Source organism: Nematolebias whitei, chromosome 14 (assembly GCF_014905685.2).
Source record: "Nematolebias whitei isolate Nwh7 chromosome 14, NemWhi1, whole genome shotgun sequence".
In the NCBI taxonomy this organism is placed as follows: Eukaryota; Metazoa; Chordata; class Actinopteri; order Cyprinodontiformes; family Rivulidae; genus Nematolebias; species Nematolebias whitei.
In genome coordinates, this window is record NC_056511.1 from 20707245 (window position 1) to 20725255 (window position 18011).

The 18011-nt window shown below is 38.8% G+C and overlaps 1 protein-coding gene across 2 annotated transcripts; it reads right to left on the reverse strand.

Moving 5' to 3' along the window:
• Positions 1-5858: 5858 nt before the first annotated feature.
• On the reverse strand, positions 5859-17773 carry slc7a1a (solute carrier family 7 member 1a). 2 transcript variants are annotated; one of them, XM_037687988.1, is made up of 12 exons: positions 17530-17773; positions 17249-17431; positions 16989-17147; positions 16657-16834; positions 16420-16553; positions 14347-14569; positions 10928-11064; positions 9189-9291; positions 8836-9041; positions 7556-7707; positions 7363-7471; positions 5859-7106 (listed from the first exon to the last, which is right to left on the reverse strand). In XM_037687988.1, exons 1-12 carry the CDS (start codon positions 17714-17716, stop codon positions 6922-6924), a joined length of 1956 nt encoding a protein of 651 aa, XP_037543916.1. In that variant the 5' UTR covers positions 17717-17773; the 3' UTR covers positions 5859-6921. The 2 variants fall into 2 exon arrangements, with proteins under 2 accessions (XP_037543916.1, XP_037543917.1); XM_037687989.1 differs by lacking the exon at positions 10928-11064 and adding an exon at positions 11570-11709.
• Between the last annotated feature and the right edge of the window lie 238 nt (positions 17774-18011).

Below are 18011 nucleotides of genomic sequence, written 5' to 3' on the forward strand. Positions count from 1 at the left end.
ATATTCATTCATTACACACAGACTGATATATTTCAAATGTTTCTTTTAATGTTGATGATTGTAACTGACAACTAATGAAAACCCCAAATTCAGTATCTCAGAAAATTAGAATATTACCAATTAAAAAAAGGAGATTTTTAGAAATGTTGGCCAACTGAAAAGTATGAGCATGTACAGCACTCAATACTATAATATCTTGCCCCATGGATCGAAGCCCTAGTAACCCACTTGCAGGCGAGGGACACTGAGCTCCATGTATACAGGCATACATAATAATCACTCTTTGTCTCGTCAGTCACCAAGGACCAATCTGCCATGATGGACCCTCCCAGCAGAACTCCTAGGACCCTTCAGACACACAAACTGGTCCACCACAATAAGGTGGCGATTCACAGAGGAAAATAGTTGGGTCTCAACCACCAAAACACATTATGTTCACAGTTTGTTCAAAATACAGATTTTCAGTATCATCCATTGGAACAGATCAGATTTGTAATCAGAGCTGCTACTGTATTGAATTGAATTAGTGTGGTAGTAGCATGTTGCAATATTGAGTGATATTGCACTCGAGGTTATTTTTAGGGTTTTACCAACTGTCCTTTCAACATGATGATCTTAAACTCTAAAATGGATGGTGGTGACATTCCTTCAGAGAACGCATGGCCTTTAAATCTCAATAACTTTGTGTCCCAAATGTTAATTTTTAACCCATTAAACACGAGCATGGTTTTCCTGTAGGTGAGAGGATTTCTTTACAGAACCTAACAGACTTAATCTACATGCCAAAAATCTGCTGATCTGGCGTGTTAACATGCCTTCTCTGGAGCCAGCAAAATGAAAAGTGTAGCATGGTTACATTCTGACCTTCCAAATAGTTTTCAAACACCATTTTACACAGATAAGCCTTTATTGTGTCAAAAATAAAAAAGGTTTTCACAACACTAGTGATGGGCTGTTTGAAGCTGAAGCTCCGAGGCATGTATAAAAAAAACCAACAGTGTTTCTGAAGGTCTGCGTCAGAGCTTGATTCGTTTGGCAAAAGTCACAAGATGGATGACGTCCGACGCGTCAATTGTGCTGAAGTTACATCACTGCTTTGGTACCTGATTCAAAACTTCAGGAAGTAAATCATTGGCCAGATTTGTGGTATGTTTTGGGGGTGCAAATTGCGCAAAATGTAACGTGTCATATAGAGACATGGAGCCAGCCAGCCTTATTTGTGTGTTTTATCAGTTCATAAGCACTTTTATCCCAAGGAGAAAATAAAAACACTGCATGGAAGTTAAAATCTGATCTGACAGAAACTGATTCATAAAGTCATGGAGGATGAACACCTGCAGCACAAGCATCATTCCAGACCGGCGCTGTGAATTAGAATTTATGAAAAAAAACAATCTGTGTTTACTAATGTCAAGAAGTCACAAGCAAAGGGGCATCATGCCGTGACACGTTTTAACCTATTAATTCTTCAAAATCATTCATTCATCAAACAACCATAACTTTATTCTTTCACCTACAAAATAATAACGGTTCAAAGCACCTCAGTGACAGCCCAGTTGCAGAGAAAACCAGAAAAAACTGGAGTAGCCAGTTGTCAAAGAACAATGACAAAAAAATGTGGAGATTTCCAAAATCGCATTAATTAAAAGACTGGTACACCCTGAGAACTCAGAGATACAAAATAATGAGTATAATTACTGTAATCATTTCGTTTATGGGCAGCTTGGGCGTGACTTTCTCTTCCCAAAATCTGCATAGAAAAACTGAGAGGTGTGTCAGGGGAAAAATGTTTGTGCTGCGTGATTCGTCATTATATAATGATCCGTATGTGTGATTCGTCTTATTCTAATGTTATTGTGAACTGAACTTTTTGTCAATATGGTAATGTAATCATCTTTGGTGCAGCTATGGACCCCCAATCTCGTGAGTACCCCGCACAGTGTATCCTGAGAAACACGATTAAGCGCCTTCTCCAAGTCTACAAAACACATGTAGACTGGTTGGGCAAACTCCCATAACCCCTCAAGGAACCTAGTGAGGGTAAAGAGCTGGTCCAGTTCTCCACAGCGAGGACGGAACCCGCATTGTTCCTCCTGAATCCTTGGCTTGAACAATGTTCATGTCTAACGCTGTTTCATGTGCTCCAGTCATTCAGACACCCAGCAACAGTTCACTCGTCTCTTACAATATAAAATGCCAATAAAACACATTTACAAATATGTTTGTACATAACAGTAAAAAGCAAGGAATTCTGCAATGGTTCCATTGACAGTGTCAAAAGTGAAAATAAATGAAAATGCCTCTAACATTTAAATAATAGATTATTGACATCAAAGAAACATTCCAGATTTTTTTTATTACTGTAGTGTTTCTATAGTAAAATGATTCATTATGTTAATTTCTACAACTTGGCCAGGGTTCCTATCCAAATGCTGCTTCACCCTTTTTTAGTTTCATTTATAATTTCAAACCATGTACATGTGCAGAACATGTTTGCACAATGGTCAGCTTTTATTAGCATGTTTTTTTAATTATTTCATTTGTATGTTCCCAAAATTAAAATCAACAAAATTTGCTAAATGATTAGCTGGATATAAATAGATAAAATAAATGAGAAAAAGGGAAAAGTACAATTTGATTTTAAAGTTTGTGGCTTTAATTTCAGTATTGGAGTCTATTTCAATAAAACATGTTGATTTTGTAAAATAAATACATTCACAGTTAAGCAAAAACCCAACAGATGTTGAAGGGCTGGGCTGCATTTTGGCTGACGAGTTGCAGCACGGTGGTTCAGTTGGTAGAGCTGTTGCCTCTCAGCGAACAGGTTGCCCCGGTTCCAAGTCCCGGCCGGGGCCTTTCTGGGTGGCGTTTTCATGTTCTCTCTGTGCATGCATGAGTTTTCTCCAAGTACTCCGGTTTCCTCCCACAGACCAAAAACATGCAAGTTCGGCTGATTGGTAACTAAATTGTCCCTAGGTGTGAGTGAGAGAGTGAATGGTTGTTTGTCTCGTTTGTCTCTATGTGTCCCTGTGATGGACTGGAGACCTGTCCAGGGTGTACCCCGCCCCTCACACAGTGATTGCTGGAAATGGGCACTGGCGACCCCCGTGACCCAAAATGGAAGAAGCGAGTAAAAGATAATGGATGGATGGAAGTTGCATACAGTGGGTTTCTCGTTCACTCATAATTGCCATGCAAGGTACTGCAAATGGGAAAACCCATCTTTAAAGCGTTCTTTTTATATGGGCAATTTTCTTCAAAAATCATATTATAAATAAATATAAATGAAATTATAAACATTTTTATTTATTTTTGTTTTAAACCGAATAAAAAAAAGTTTCCATAGTCTTACTTTTTATTTTTGGATTTAGCCATATTTTCCCCATAATTTCCTAAACTACACAAGAACTCAGATCTTCATGACATCCACGTGCTGGAGGCAGGAGAAGTGCAGCTGTTAGTTATCTAAATTATAAACTGATATTACTTACCTGTGCATAGTAATGCATATCTACACAAAACTAGTTTTTGGCATGAATATCTGGCAACATTTAAAAAAAAAAAAGTATAAATGTGGCAAAGTGAAGCAGTGCGTGTTTGTTGATTTGGATTCTGTATAGGCAAAATCAAAAAAACATGAAAAAAATAATAAAAATGTATTGATGATGGCTTAGCAAAGAGTGACAACACCAAATAATCAGAGCAAGAGAAAGCCTAAATTACAAGTGACCGAACAAAAACATAGCTGCATAACATTAAAAAGACTGATAGATGTAAAACGAAAACACTTCAACATAGTTTAACATGGTCAAACAAGATCTGATGTGATGTGAGGGTGTCGAAATGTAAACTCAACTATTAACATAGAACATGGACGATGCAAAAGCTATTAAAAAAAACCCACACTTTTTATTAAAAAAATTTATTTGCAAGAAATATAACAATGTATTAACAGTAGTGATGTGTGTATATATATATATATAATTTGCACACCTTGGATTATGTCAATTTGTTGAATTTCTCAAAACACAACCAATTCACAAAGTTTTGGAAGTTTTATTTGAAGGACAAATGAACATATCTGTGCCAAATTCTTTATCTTGTTAAAGTTTTGTATGAATTGAGTTTGTGTATATTCCATTAAACTGAATCAATCATTTGAACAGCAGCGACTGTATTTTAGATATTGGGTAAAACACATTAAGGTATAAAATAAACACTAAAATATAAAGTTGAGAACAATTAGTATACTTGCAGATGGTAGGACTAAAATGGCAGAATGTTTGTTTTACTTTTTAAAAGAAAAGTCGAATGTTAAAATCCATGGATGCAAAGACACAGCAGCCAGCACTGTGAAATTATGTAACCTTACAGTGGTGTTTGAAAGTTTGTGAACCCTTTAGTATTTTATATATTTCTGCATAAATTTGACCTAAAACATCAGATTTTCACACAAGCCCGATAAAGAGAACCCAGTTAAACAAATGAGAGAAAAATATTATACTTGGTCATTTATGTATTGAGGAAAATGATCCAGTATTACATATTTGTAAGTGGTACAAGTATGTGAACCTATGGGATTAGCAGTTAATTTGAAGGTGAAATTAGAGTCGGGTGTTTTCAATCAATGGGATGATGATCAGGTGTGAGTGGACACCCTGTTTGATTTAAAGAACAGGGATCTATCACAGTCTGCTCTTCACAACATGTTTGTGGAAGTATATCATGACACAGAGATTTCTGAGGACCTCAGAAAAAGAGTTGTTGATGCTCATCAGACTGGAAAATGTTACAAAAACATCTGTAAAGAGTTTGGACTCCACCAATCCACATTCAGACAGATTGTGTACAAATGGAGGAAATTCAAGACCATTGTTACCCTCCCCAGGAGTGATGGACCAACAAAGATCACTCCAAGAACAAGGTGTGTAAAGTCTGTGAGGTCACAAAGGACCAGAGAGTAACTTCTAACAACTGAAGATCTCTCTCACATTGACTGATGTTGATGTTCATGAGTCCACCATCAGGAGAACACTGAACAATGGTGTGCATGGCAGGGTTGAAGGAGGAAGACACTGCTCTCCATAAAGAACATTGATGCTCGTCTGCAGTTTTCTAAAGATCACGTGGACAAGAAGACTGTTGGAAGAATGTTTTGAAGATGGATGAGACCAAAATAGAACTTTTTGGTTTAAATGAAAAGTGTTAAATTTGGAGAAAGAAAAACTCTGCATTCCTGCAGAAGAACCTTATCCCATCGGTGAAACATGGTGGTGGTGGTAGTGTCATGGTTTGGGCCTGTTTTGCTTCATCTGGACCAGGACAGATTGCCATCATTGATGGAATAATGAATTCTGAATTATATCAGATGATTCTAAAGGAAAATGTCAGAACATCTGTCCATGAACTGAACCTCAAGAGAAGGTGGGTCATGCAGCAACACAATGACTCAACACACAAGTTGTTCTACCAAAGAATGTTAAAGAAGAATAAAGTTCATGTTTTGGAATGGCCAAGTCAAAGTCCTGATCTTAATCCAATCCAGATGTTGTGGAAGGACCTGAAGCAGCAGTTAATGTGAGGAAACCACCAACATCCAGAGATGAAGCTGTTCTGTACGGAGGAATGGACTAAACTTCCTCCAAGTGTGTGTGCAGGACTGATCAACAGTTACTGGAAACATTTAGTTACAGTTATTGCTGCACAGGGGGTCACACCAGATACTGAAAGCAAAGGTTCACATAATTTTACCACTCACAAATATGTAATATTGGATCATTTTCCTCAATAAATAAATGACCAAGTATAATATTGTTGTCTCATTTGTTTAACTGGGTTCTCTTTATCTACTTTTAGGACTTGTGTGGAAAATCTGTTGTTTTTGGTCAAATTTATGCAGAAATATAAAAAAATTATAAAGTGTCCACAAACGTTCAAACACCACTGTACCTGGCAAACATTCCTGTTTGCTTTAAGACCATTATACTTCCTCTGTAGGAAGCTGCAACTTACCTGTGAAGACTGGCATGCATCAAAATCTATAGATTTATTGTATTTTCTTAAAAAAAAAAAATCTGCTAATGAATATGCAGAATTTATGTGCAATAAAGATTTTTCATGTCCAAACTGCTGTGCTTTTTTCTGTTGGTGTTTGTAGAATTGACCAATCACATTCCACCGGGCTTTGGTTCAAATGACATAAACCGACACACGGAGAACAAAAGACATAAAACACTGGATGAAACAGCAGCTTCAGACCACTGGCTGTTGTCTAATGACAAAACATTGGCTGTCCCCAAATGCTGTCTTCAGACAAGAGATAATGGCTCCTAAGACTGGTTTCAGACAATTTAAGCACTACCAACTTTTTTTTCTAGTACTGACATGGTTTCAAATGTATACACATGTAGTTATCTTATTTCAAACGAAACAAAATACAAAACTATTACTGCAGAAGTTTCTGGCACCCAGACCTCAGTTATGGCACAGTCCTACTGCCAGCAATGTAACCCAGACACACTCAAGAGAAGTACATAAAAGCCAACGTGAAGAGAGATCTAACATGGTCTGCCCTGTCTCCAAACCTTCTTCTTTAAACACTAACACATTTCATGTCTCTAACATGAGCTCCGCCCCCACAGCTTCACAGACAGCCAAGGGATAATGAGCAACTGAAACTTGAGGCCAAGCAAAAGAGATAAGAACTAGCAAAAATATTGACATTGCAGAATATTTCAATCATGGCTGTAGAAGTCTGCTTTGACTTGAGGATTATCACCCGCTGTTTGTGTTCTATTTAGCAGCTTAATGAAAAAGTCAAAGTTTGCTTATCTAAGCTTTCCCCAAAAGGAGAACTGACTAAAAACACGCACAGACTGGTGTCAGGACAGGTTGTCGTAAAGCTGCTTTTTCTAACGCCTACTACAAATCCCCATCGCGTTCTTCCCTAACGTCAATGCCATCGTAAAGAAAGGCGTCCTTTTCTGTCGGCGTGGCTTCCAGTTCACGATCAAGCTTGAAACCGTTCATCTCTGTTTCTATAGAGGAGTGGGCCAGAGCTGCCTCAGAGCTGTGATGAATCCCGTAGAAGAAGTAGATTGCTAAACCTGCATTGGAAGAGCAAAACAAAATGTGTGGGGTTTTTTTTTTTGTTTTTTTTAGTATAATCACTTTGTATAATCTCTGCAGAGATTCCAAACAGGTTTGAGATCATTGATGAGGTAATGGGCTCAAAAAGGATGGATCACAGTTTTACTTTGTCAATAACTCATTTTGAACAGAGGGGTCTAAACTTGCACAACAAAGCACTCAAGTCAATTTTTACGTCAGTTTGATGCAATATAACGGTGACGTATAAACTACCTATAGCCATCCAGACTGAAAATCGAACCCAAGTGCCTCGATCCAGCTGCATCATCAGGTAGACATTGACGAACATGCTGATCACTGGGATGAAGGGCACCAGTGGAACCTAAGTTATTGCAGAAGCAAACGGATTTGTGTTAACACGCAGCAAACGCTAACTATAAAGTGCTGAAAGGACTGAGACTCAAACCTTGAAGGAAAGTTTTGTTTTGCTTTCAGGCTGTCTCCATATGATGAAGACGAGAAGGAGACACACCAGGAAGATGATGCTAAGAGCTATGAGGTTCCAGAGGACAACACCTCCCTGCACGGCCAGTACACTGAAAGCCAGGATCAATGTTCCTGCAGAAACACGCACAAGTTTCATTAGTTTATGTCTAATTCTGTATAAAAGAAACATGTGGCTTAACTTTAAAGCAGTGGTTCTCCAACTGGGGAAATGCAGTAAATGGCATCTACTTTATTCTGGGGGAGGAACCCCAGACACCCCCACCCTGTCCCCACCTGCTACTTGCATTCCAGCATTGATCAATTTGCAAATGAAGCCCTGTTACTTGGTATGACTACTGCTGTTATGATTCTGTTCCGTTTTATGTAGAGTTTTATGTACCGTAATGATTTGAAGCAGTGGCGATACATTTATTATGTTCATTCTGTGAATAGGTAAAGTTTTAAAGTGTTGTTGATACTGTTAATTTTCTCAAAACTGTAATCTTTGGAAGTTGAAATTAAAAATGTTGTTAATCAAGTGTGTCTTGAATTAAAAAAAAATCCCCCAATTTTAAAGTGTAAAAATTGTATTAACACTGTTAAGGAGCATGTCTTATGTATTTATATTACGCAAATATTTCCATTACATTAAAGAGACAAATTGAAGAAAATTATTTAATAAACTTGAGGGTTATGAGGGGGTCCTTGAAACTTTTTCTCCCCTATAAGGGGTCCCCGAACCCAAAAAGTTTGAGAACCCCTGCTTTAAGGTAGATACGTTTTCAGTTAACTTGCTTAATATTCGATCATCTAGATTCAAGATAAATAAAGATTTCTGACTTCTCCTTTTGAGCCCTAAAAATGACATTTTAGTAATAGTCACATTTCACCAAGATGAGAGTCAATGGGAAAAATGAGCAGTTGCTCTTTCTGCCTGCAGTGATACACAAAAATAGTATGTATCACCACCAAGTCTCAAGTAAACTGAGGAAGGAAGGAAGAATACATCATTAAATGACGTGTTTATGGTTTGTGCTCTGTTTCATTAAGTTCAGCATTTAGCCATCACATCTTGGGGTTTTGCTGTTAAAAATCACTCAAGAGTTAAAATATTAGTGATATCTTGTGGGCATTACTAAAAATTGCTTAACTCACAATAGTTACACAATAATGTTACATCTCAATATAATTATCATTACTTATAAAAACATAAATCATGTCATCATTAAGTCAAATGAAAAGCCGGGTATGAAAACGTACCCAAGACAGAGGTACAGACGTTGACATTGAAGCCTGATATTGTGGATGGCTCAGTGTTGTTTGGGAACAGCAGTGTCTTGAAGCTGAACCTCTCCTCCACACCAGGCAGGATGCCCATACTGGGGACACTGATGCCATCAACCAAATCTGCCTCCTCATGGCTGTTGGCCATGTGGTACACTGGGTCCATGTGTTCAGGCTGGTATCTGTAACCAACAAACAACATAGCACATGGTTTGGAATTAGCCAGGAGCACAGTCACAATGAAAATTTGTTGTTCGTGAGAACAAACTAAAATCCACATGCAAAAAAAGTACAGGCAGGATAAAACGAATGTCTCATGTTGAACTAACCTGAGCACCAGCACACAGGCGGCCACTAATGTGTAGGCCAGCAGGGTGCCTATAGACATCAGGTCCACCAGGTCCTTCAGGTCAAACAGAAATGCCATGATTGCTAAAATATGTAATAAAGAGGAAAATAGATAGGGATGAAAAATTATCTTTTGATAAGAAAAATGTTCCAGAAATGTGATTAAAAAGTACTATACAGTAGTCCCTCGCTACTTCGCAGTTCGTTTTTTGCAGACTCGCTCTATCGTGGTTTTTCAAAGTAAGATTGGACACGACACACAATGGCTGATTGATGGATGAGCTGCACGATGGGCATGGAATTTGTATTTAAAATTAATTATTTTAAACGATTTAGTGCCTGTGTGCAGCCCACAGCTGTGGAATAAGCTACCTCCTGCAGCTGATCAGCTGATCTCCGCTCTGCACTGAGATCAGAGCGGAGAAGTGGGCGTGGCCAAGAGTGCAGCAGGAGGCAGAGAGCTGCGATCATGACATGCTGTGCTCTTTTAGAGCATTTAGTTTAGAAACATTGTTTAGAATATTGCAAGAGTGTGAGAAGGGTTTAAAATGCCTTATATATATATTTATATATATATATATATATAAACTACTACTTACTATTTGTACTACTATTCCTACTTTGCGGTTTTTCACTTACCGCAGGGCTTCAGGGTACGGATCCCCCGCGATAAACGAGGGACTACTGTACTGATAAACATCAATGTCGAATTAGTTGACAGTCATGTAAAGCTGCTAGTAAAGCAATAAACATTTTGTGAACTGCATAAATCTCCTAAAGTCATCGTCCCATAAGACAATAATCAGACAGGAAACTAGTTCAAGTCATACACTTTATATAGATTGTAAGATATGTTGACAGCAAAGAACAAAACTAAAACAAATTAATTTTAATAATATTTTTTTTTATTTAAGTTTAAATCAGAGGCTTAAAAGGAACATTTTGAACCTTTTGAAGTATGTTTCTGTGGAGTAATTATGAAGAACCAGTGTCTTACCTGCAGTAGACGTCAGAGTGAATTGGAAAATCAAGGACAAGTTTAGAAGTCACGCTAACAGCTAACAGCTAGCAGCTAGCAGCTAACCCACAAAGCATTTATTTCAGAGCAAACTTCTTTCATCTAAAACAACTCAAACCTCACTGATTGCTTAATTTGTAAACGTTTGTCTATTTACATAGACATCTTTGATAATTTACACTTAAGACTTGCAATGTTGGAACAGGGTCCATCGCAACACGTTTTGCAAACCAAAACATCTGATGGAGAAGTCATGTGGTGAAAAAAATCAGATTATAGAAATAACATTATCAGCTATAAACTTTAGAGGTTTGTTTTAGATTATAGAAATGTGCTCTTATATAGGCCCTTTTCTGAGCAGCCATTAGCTTGACTCATGAGAAATTCTCCCTTTCTCCAAAATGAGATTACTCCAACTGCTTTCTACAAGTAAGATACTGACTACTTCTAAGAAGCCCACTTCAAATCATCTGAACTACACCTGAGCTTTGGCTTTTTTTCTGCAGCTTTCTGCACATCTTCTAATGAGAAATCAAAACTAATCGCTGAGGCTGCGCTGATATATTTTTTCAAATCTAATTTTTCCCCATTTTCCCATACCTTCTTTTTCAATTTCATGAACCGGTTCTCTAAATTGTCCTTTTCACATATACAAATCTCTTTTTGCATCTCTCTTTATTTTATTATCCCTCTCCCTCTTACCGGACATGACCCCGGCAGCAACAGTGGAGGTTACCGGGGATTTCCTCTCGCTGACGTGGGCCAAAAAGGAGAAGAGCAGGCCATCTCGTGCCATGGCAAAGATGATACGGGGTAGGGGGAACATGGAACCCAACAGACTGGGGTACAGTGAGGATGAAAAGATCAAATTTGGATGAAAGTTGTAGTTAAAGATTGGAGTTACAAGAAGAAAAACAGGGTAGCAGAGACCAGAAAAAATAGAGAAAGAAGATGGGTAAAGTGTGAGAATGTGCAACAGGACAGCAAGAGCAAGAAGGACATGATGCTGGTCCAAGAAACTTTTACTGTCAGGATGCATGATGCTCCACATGGTGTTACTCGCCAATATTATCTACATTTGTTTGGTTATTTGCACTGTACTGATCTTCTGCTCAGCATATTTCCACTTACGGGGTACATGTGGAAAACATGCCTCAAAGTTTCCTTTTTGAAAAAAGAAACGGAAACAAAGTGGTATTTGGGGAAACCTGTGAACTTTTCATGCTTATGCAGCTGATTTCCCTAAGTAGACAGGCTAAATCATTAAGCCAAGCGCAGTTTATTCTGAAGCGTGAAAAGAGGCTACATGGATGCTGTTTAGAGACATGCGTGTTAGTGTCTCACCTGCCCCTGTGCCAGAAGCGAAGGTTGCATTTAGCGGGGTTTTGGTGCGGGGGCTGATCTCGGCCATGAACTTGAAAAGCAGCCCGTCTTCAGCCATAGCCCACAGAACACGGGGTATAGGGAACATAGCACCCAGCAGGCTGCCATGGGGGGAGACCAGGATATATAGTATCCACACTTACACCCAAGAGAATGCCGTGAGACATACATTAACAGAGACAAGAGCTCACATACGTAAGAAACAGCAGAGTACATGTAGTAGGTATCAAGGCAACAATAGAACATCCAGTGCTGTGCAAAGTCATAAGCCTTCCCTGATTAGTTTTGTTTTATATCCAAGGATTCAGGCTTCCATGAGTCAAAGTGGTCTTGAGCAATAGTTCTCTGTGGCGTTTGAAGGTGTTTTAAAATATTTAAAATTAAAACACTGGGGGTTAATGATTTTATTTTATTATTTTTTTGTTCTTTTCCAGATCAGTTCTAGCATCTGACTGGTAAAGAAATACCGGTACCTGTTTTTGTTCTTTAGGTCAATACTTCCATCTGGGAAGAGCTTCAGGCAGCCCAACTCAAGAACAAATGGATGGAAAAAAAACTCTTTTATCAGCCAGGCCATTAATCAGATTAATTTTAAATGTAACCGGGCTTGATTTTGTCGTTCAACCTGTTTTATTGATATTTGTACATGGATTTTTTTTTTTTTTTTTTACTGTTTGCCAATTTTGTGGTGCGATTGCTTATGTGTTGTGTTTTAATTTCCTTGCTTGCTGCAAGGAACATTTCCCTAAGGGCATAATACAAGTGATGATGAAGATGGAATTCATTTTTTAAGCACAAAAGGCACCAAATTCAGTGGCTGAGAATCAGTTTTGTATTCATACAAGGTTCAAGGTTCTTTATTGTCATTTGCATCACATGTGGTACATAAGGTGGAACTAATCTGTGTACTCAAAGTCCCAGTTACACCCAAAATTAGCAAAAATACTAAGTATAAAAAAGAAACAGTATACAAGGACCTAAGGTATGCACTAAACAATACTAATATAATATAATATGGTGTATTAAACAGCAGCCTGAACATGAGTCTGTTATGAGCAGATGGGTATGAACATAGCAGCTTATGGGTAAGAATCAGCAGCACGGATAAAGTGACATCAACATTTAAAGTGGCATTACAGTGATTTTCCTGTTAGAGATTCGTGAGTCTAACAGCCTCAGGGTAGAAGCTGTTCCTCAGTCTAGCGGTTCTACACTTAATGCTCCTCAACCTCCTTCCTGAGGGGAGCGTCTCGTCCTCTACAAGAGAGAAGCAATTTAGACTCTATCCATCTGTTCAAGATTACCAGTAAGTCACAAAAGCAGAAGGGCCAGATTCCTCTCGATTCCTGAAGAATACTGAGAGGATATACTGTACATGATCCCTACATTCAGTTCTGGGTATTTTCCAAGGTCTCATCTCAATAGGAAATGTTAAAAATTATAATTAAAATAATAAAATAATAAAAACTCCAAAAAGGAGTCAACTAGGAAGTTATCATTTCCTCTAACTACCACAGTTGACTCTTTTTGATGAGTAGGAGCGGCAGCTTTATTACAAGACCCTCTTGGTCGACAGTGCTCCTTAACTTTTGATCTACAACCAAAGCAAGAGTTTGTCTGAAACTTTGACACAAAGGTAAGCTTGTTTCCAGGTTTCTGATGAGGCTTTATCATCCGTCTTGTTTTTGGTGGTTATGGACAAGATCTCAAGGGAGAATCATGCACAGGAGGGTTCTTGGTTTAGAAACCTTAGGGTTGGAGTTGCAAAGTTGACCCTAACGGAGCTGTTAGCTGAAAATAAAACCTACATCAGAAAGATAATCTCCATCTTTCAAGTCACACGTCACAACTTTGCATTTGTTGTTTTATTTCTTCTGATTTTTAAGGATATCCTTTTTGAATACTGCACATCTGAAATTATTATTTTTTTAAATATTGCCACCTCAATTATGTTTTTTTTTGCAACAGTCTACTGGAAATAAAATGCCTGAAGATACAGTTTATAACTGGTTCTCCCTGTGACTGTAAAACCAGCTCATGTCCAGCAAAAACATTTAAAAGACTTTCAGAAAGCCTCAGCAACAAAACATCAGGACACATAAAAAAAATAAATCAGATCCACTTTTGGCTCAGTAGAAGAAAAAAAGAAAACTGGTGACGTTGCACAGTTCTGTCATGTATCGTACAGTGAATACAACACAACAAGCAGAAACCTACAGAAGCATGTTATACAACCACACAATTCAAAATGACTAGCCTGAATTTCATTATATGATGCAAATATATGATATGCATTTTTTTTTCAATTAAAGACAAAGTGCAAAAAATAATATTTCCTTACATATACCAATCTCAAAATGAAGAAAATCGTATACTAGTAAAACTAACTTTAGAAGCCTGTGTTGCACAATCACATAAATTGACTGATACAAATCATTTTCTCAGTAGAGCTGTTATTTTTAGATATGGGGTCAAATGTCACCTTTAGTTAATTTTACACACAGAAACATACTGTTCAGTGCAGGCACACAGATACGTTTGTACATGTCTGAACATGAATGCTTCTATGTTTCTCTGAAGCCTTTTTCACACGTGAGCACCAATGTTCATGTAAATGTTTTGCCCAGAGTTATACTGAACTACTAGAACCTTTCAGGACTGATGTGTATTTGCTAAAACAGCCTCTGCAAGGGACTGTGAATGTCCCTGGCAGAGAAGTTCACGTATAAAGTGCTTACCTGGTAGACAGAGCACAAAGAGAACCCACAGCTACAGCGTATTTGGCTCCTCCCCAGCCCACATAGTTAAAAGCTACAGGCAGAGGGCTGTTGCTGTCCAGAAGATAGTACGGCATCATGAGGGTGAGGGCAGCAGAAACACCAAAGTAGGCTACGAAGCAAATGAGCAGCGAGGACACGATGCCAATAGGAATGGCTCTTTGTGGGTTTTTCACTTCCTCACCTGTGACGTAGAACAAAAACTGTTCAGATCAGACATTGAAGTTCATGCTCAGTAATCCAGGTTAAAAAAAAATCCAACAAAGTTCAGTCAGGTCCTCTGGATGGTTTCTCCAGAAACCATCTTATCACCATCAAACTGGTTGGCCCACTATGTGAGTGTGCTACTTATGGGACTGGGTTTGTTGCAGCTCCTCGGACTGATGAAGTCTTTTGGATGAAAAACGAAACGTTTCGAAGCAAAAAAAAAAAAAAATAACATCCAGAGGACCTGACTTAACTTTGTTGGAGTTCAGATCAGAATTTAAAATAAGGACAAATAAAACGACTCAATCCTGTGAATAGAAGGCATCAAAAATAGCAATCTGCTGTTAAATAAAGACAAGAGGTATAAAACTATTTAACTTTTAAAGAAAACCAAGCAATGTTTTTTTTTTTTAAGGTGTTGATTGAGCCAAACAAAAGAAAAGGTCATTTAAAGACCAGAGTATCTTCACATCTTCAGATTTGGACCTCTGTTACTTGTTCAGCTCAGCTGCAATTTAAAGTTATTTCTACACTGGCACAGCTCCAGAGCACATGGAAAAAATAAACCAAACAGATATGTGTGTGTGAAACAGGTTTTGTGCAATAATTTGCAAGAAAAGGAACGTTTGCTTATATTCCTAGCGGATCCAAAAGAAGAAACGCCCAGCTGCAAGTGATTATGCAACAGGGGTCTCTGGGCAAACATTCAATTCCTGTTCTCCAAGAAAGCACAGCTGACCTGATATAAATTTATGTGACATGCGGGGCTGTGTGTGTGAGGGGGTGGGGTGGTGAGGGGTGGACTGATGCCAAATAATACAAAGACGTTGGGGTGCCTCTAAGTGCGTCTAACAGACATGACACTGCAAGAAAAACTCAAGCGATCATTTCAGGATTTCATTTCATGGCAGCCAATTAAAACGCTGCAAAAAGGAGGGTGGGAGAAACCTGTGGGCCAGAGCGCAGGAATAATGGAAGAAATGTAAACTCTGTTTACCACAACGTGGAGGACTTGGACCATTTACAAAAACAAGCCAAGTAAAAGTCAAGCATTAGAGACCTATTCAAACATGTAGATTTGCAGAGTAGAAAAAAAACGTGGCGAACATGTTCCCCCCGAGGCTCATGTGAACGTTTTCTCTCCTGACGTGTGGCCCAGTGCTTGGCATGCCACACAACAGAAGTAGACCAAATGCATGTAAGAGCAGCTTTTCTCTTTGCGTTGCTACTCTTATGTAATACTTTTGGATGTTGAGACGAGCTGAAAACTGAAACAGTTCCACGTCCAGATTCAGTCGCACCACCCCCCGCCACCCTGACCTTAACTCAACATTGAAAAATACCCATGAGGCAATTAAAACAGAGCTGAGAACTGCAGCAAGAGGAGCAGCTCACTTATCACAGTAAAATGTTATTAAATATTATTTCTAAAATGCACAGGCAAATACAACGTCCCTGGAAGCTAAGTGTGAACCGTACAAGGCTTTGCAATAATTTTGTATACAGCAAACTGTTTCCTAATTCTAACTGGGTATTTCTGTTGATTTTCTTTAGCCATGAGCTAAAATGAGACCATACTGGTTAGTACAAAGCGATTTTGAAATAAATAAATAAATAAATAAATAAATATTTTTAAAAAATGGTGGAGTATGTGGTTGAAGATGCATTTCCAAATATTTTATGATTTTGCCATACATTTGAAACTATAAATGTTGTGCTGTGCTAATATGAAGGCTGTAAACTAAGAGCAGCTTACCAAACCACAAACACAAACGGGCAACTCTTTATTGGGTTAAAAGATTGGGTGAAGATTCTTTCATCACTGACCTGTGGTAGCAATGCAGTCAAATCCTACGAAGGCATAAAAACAAGTAGCAGCTCCTGAGAGCACACCTGACATCCCAAATGGCATGAAGCCACCCATTCCTAAACGCTCCTTGCTGGGCAAGATGTCCGTCAGGCTGGACAGCAGAAGAAATCATATGAAAATACAAAAAAAACAACAACTCAAACTAGAAATATAAAAAGAGACTGTATGAGACACTAAGAAATGAACTAACGTACTTGTGACTTGAGTCGTTTGTATAATTGACATGGAGGATCTCCTCAGGGTCCAGTTGCCAGTTCTTCAAAGTGCCTTTCACCAGGCCAGAGACCACCATGAACAACAGGACTAAGACGTTGACACATGTAAAAACCTTGTTCACCATTGCTGACTCTTTAACTCCAAATGCCAACAGACCTACAAATATCAATGAAGAAAAAATAAATCTCAATGGTAAATATCCACCCCTGGTTTAAAGTTCATCACCAAGATGTTGCTTACAAGCATAAAAAGCTCAACGCAAAGCAAATTTAAAAGACGAGGAGACATGCAGGTAAAAAGAGTCCCTTACCTGTAAGAGTAAATATGATGAGAACAGCAAACATGTCAGGGTACTCTGCCAGTACACCCCGTGCATTCATGGACATGTACTCTCTGCAAAACAGCTCTATACGCTTCCCTACCAACTCATCGAAGGTGGCGCTCCACGCACGGGCCACACTGGATGTACCTGGCACAACAAAGAGCTCAATTCTCTACTTCTACATCACAAATACAACTTCTTGTACATCAAAGCAAAAAAGAAACAAGATCATGGTGCTGTACGTTTACCAATGATGTAGGAGAGAATGAGGTTCCATCCGGTGATAAAGGCCCAGAGTTCTCCTACAGTCACATAGGAGTACAGATAGGCTGAGCCAGTCTTGGGGACACGAGCTCCAAACTCAGCGTAGCAAAGGCCAGCCAGCACTGAGGCTAAGGCTGCTATCAAGAAACACAGCACAATGGCAGGACCTGGAGCGTTGCAGGGAGGACATAATACGATTGTTAGCTTTAAATCATTTTTCACAAGCTATACACTTTTTAAATCAACCGCAGTGATGTTAACTTACCTGAATTATCTCGTGCCACAGCACCAGCCAGCACGTAAACACCAGCGCCCAACGTGCTTCCAACACCCAGAGCTACCAGGTCAAAGGTGTTGAGACATCGAGACAGGCGAGAGTCCTCCGAGTTGGAGTTGACCACTTTCACCCTGAGCAACTGCTTCCCAAAGTGTAGAAGCTTCTCTAAAACCATGATCCACAATCTGACCTTGGGGAGGGTGAGAAGGTCTTCCGGGGTTCAGCAATCACACGGAAGAAAAGGTGAGGCCGCACACACCCTAAAGGAGAGGCACAAAGTTTGAAAGATAAAACTGATGGGTGAACGTGAACATCCAGAACGGTCTTGATTCTGTAGTTGGTTTGAAGGTGTCCATGTGATCATATGGAGAGTATAAATGCAGTCACATTTCAAAATACAAACTGGCTGCACAAGAGTTAATCCTTAATAAACAGGTCAGTTTAGAAAGGGCAAACTGTTGTAAGAACAT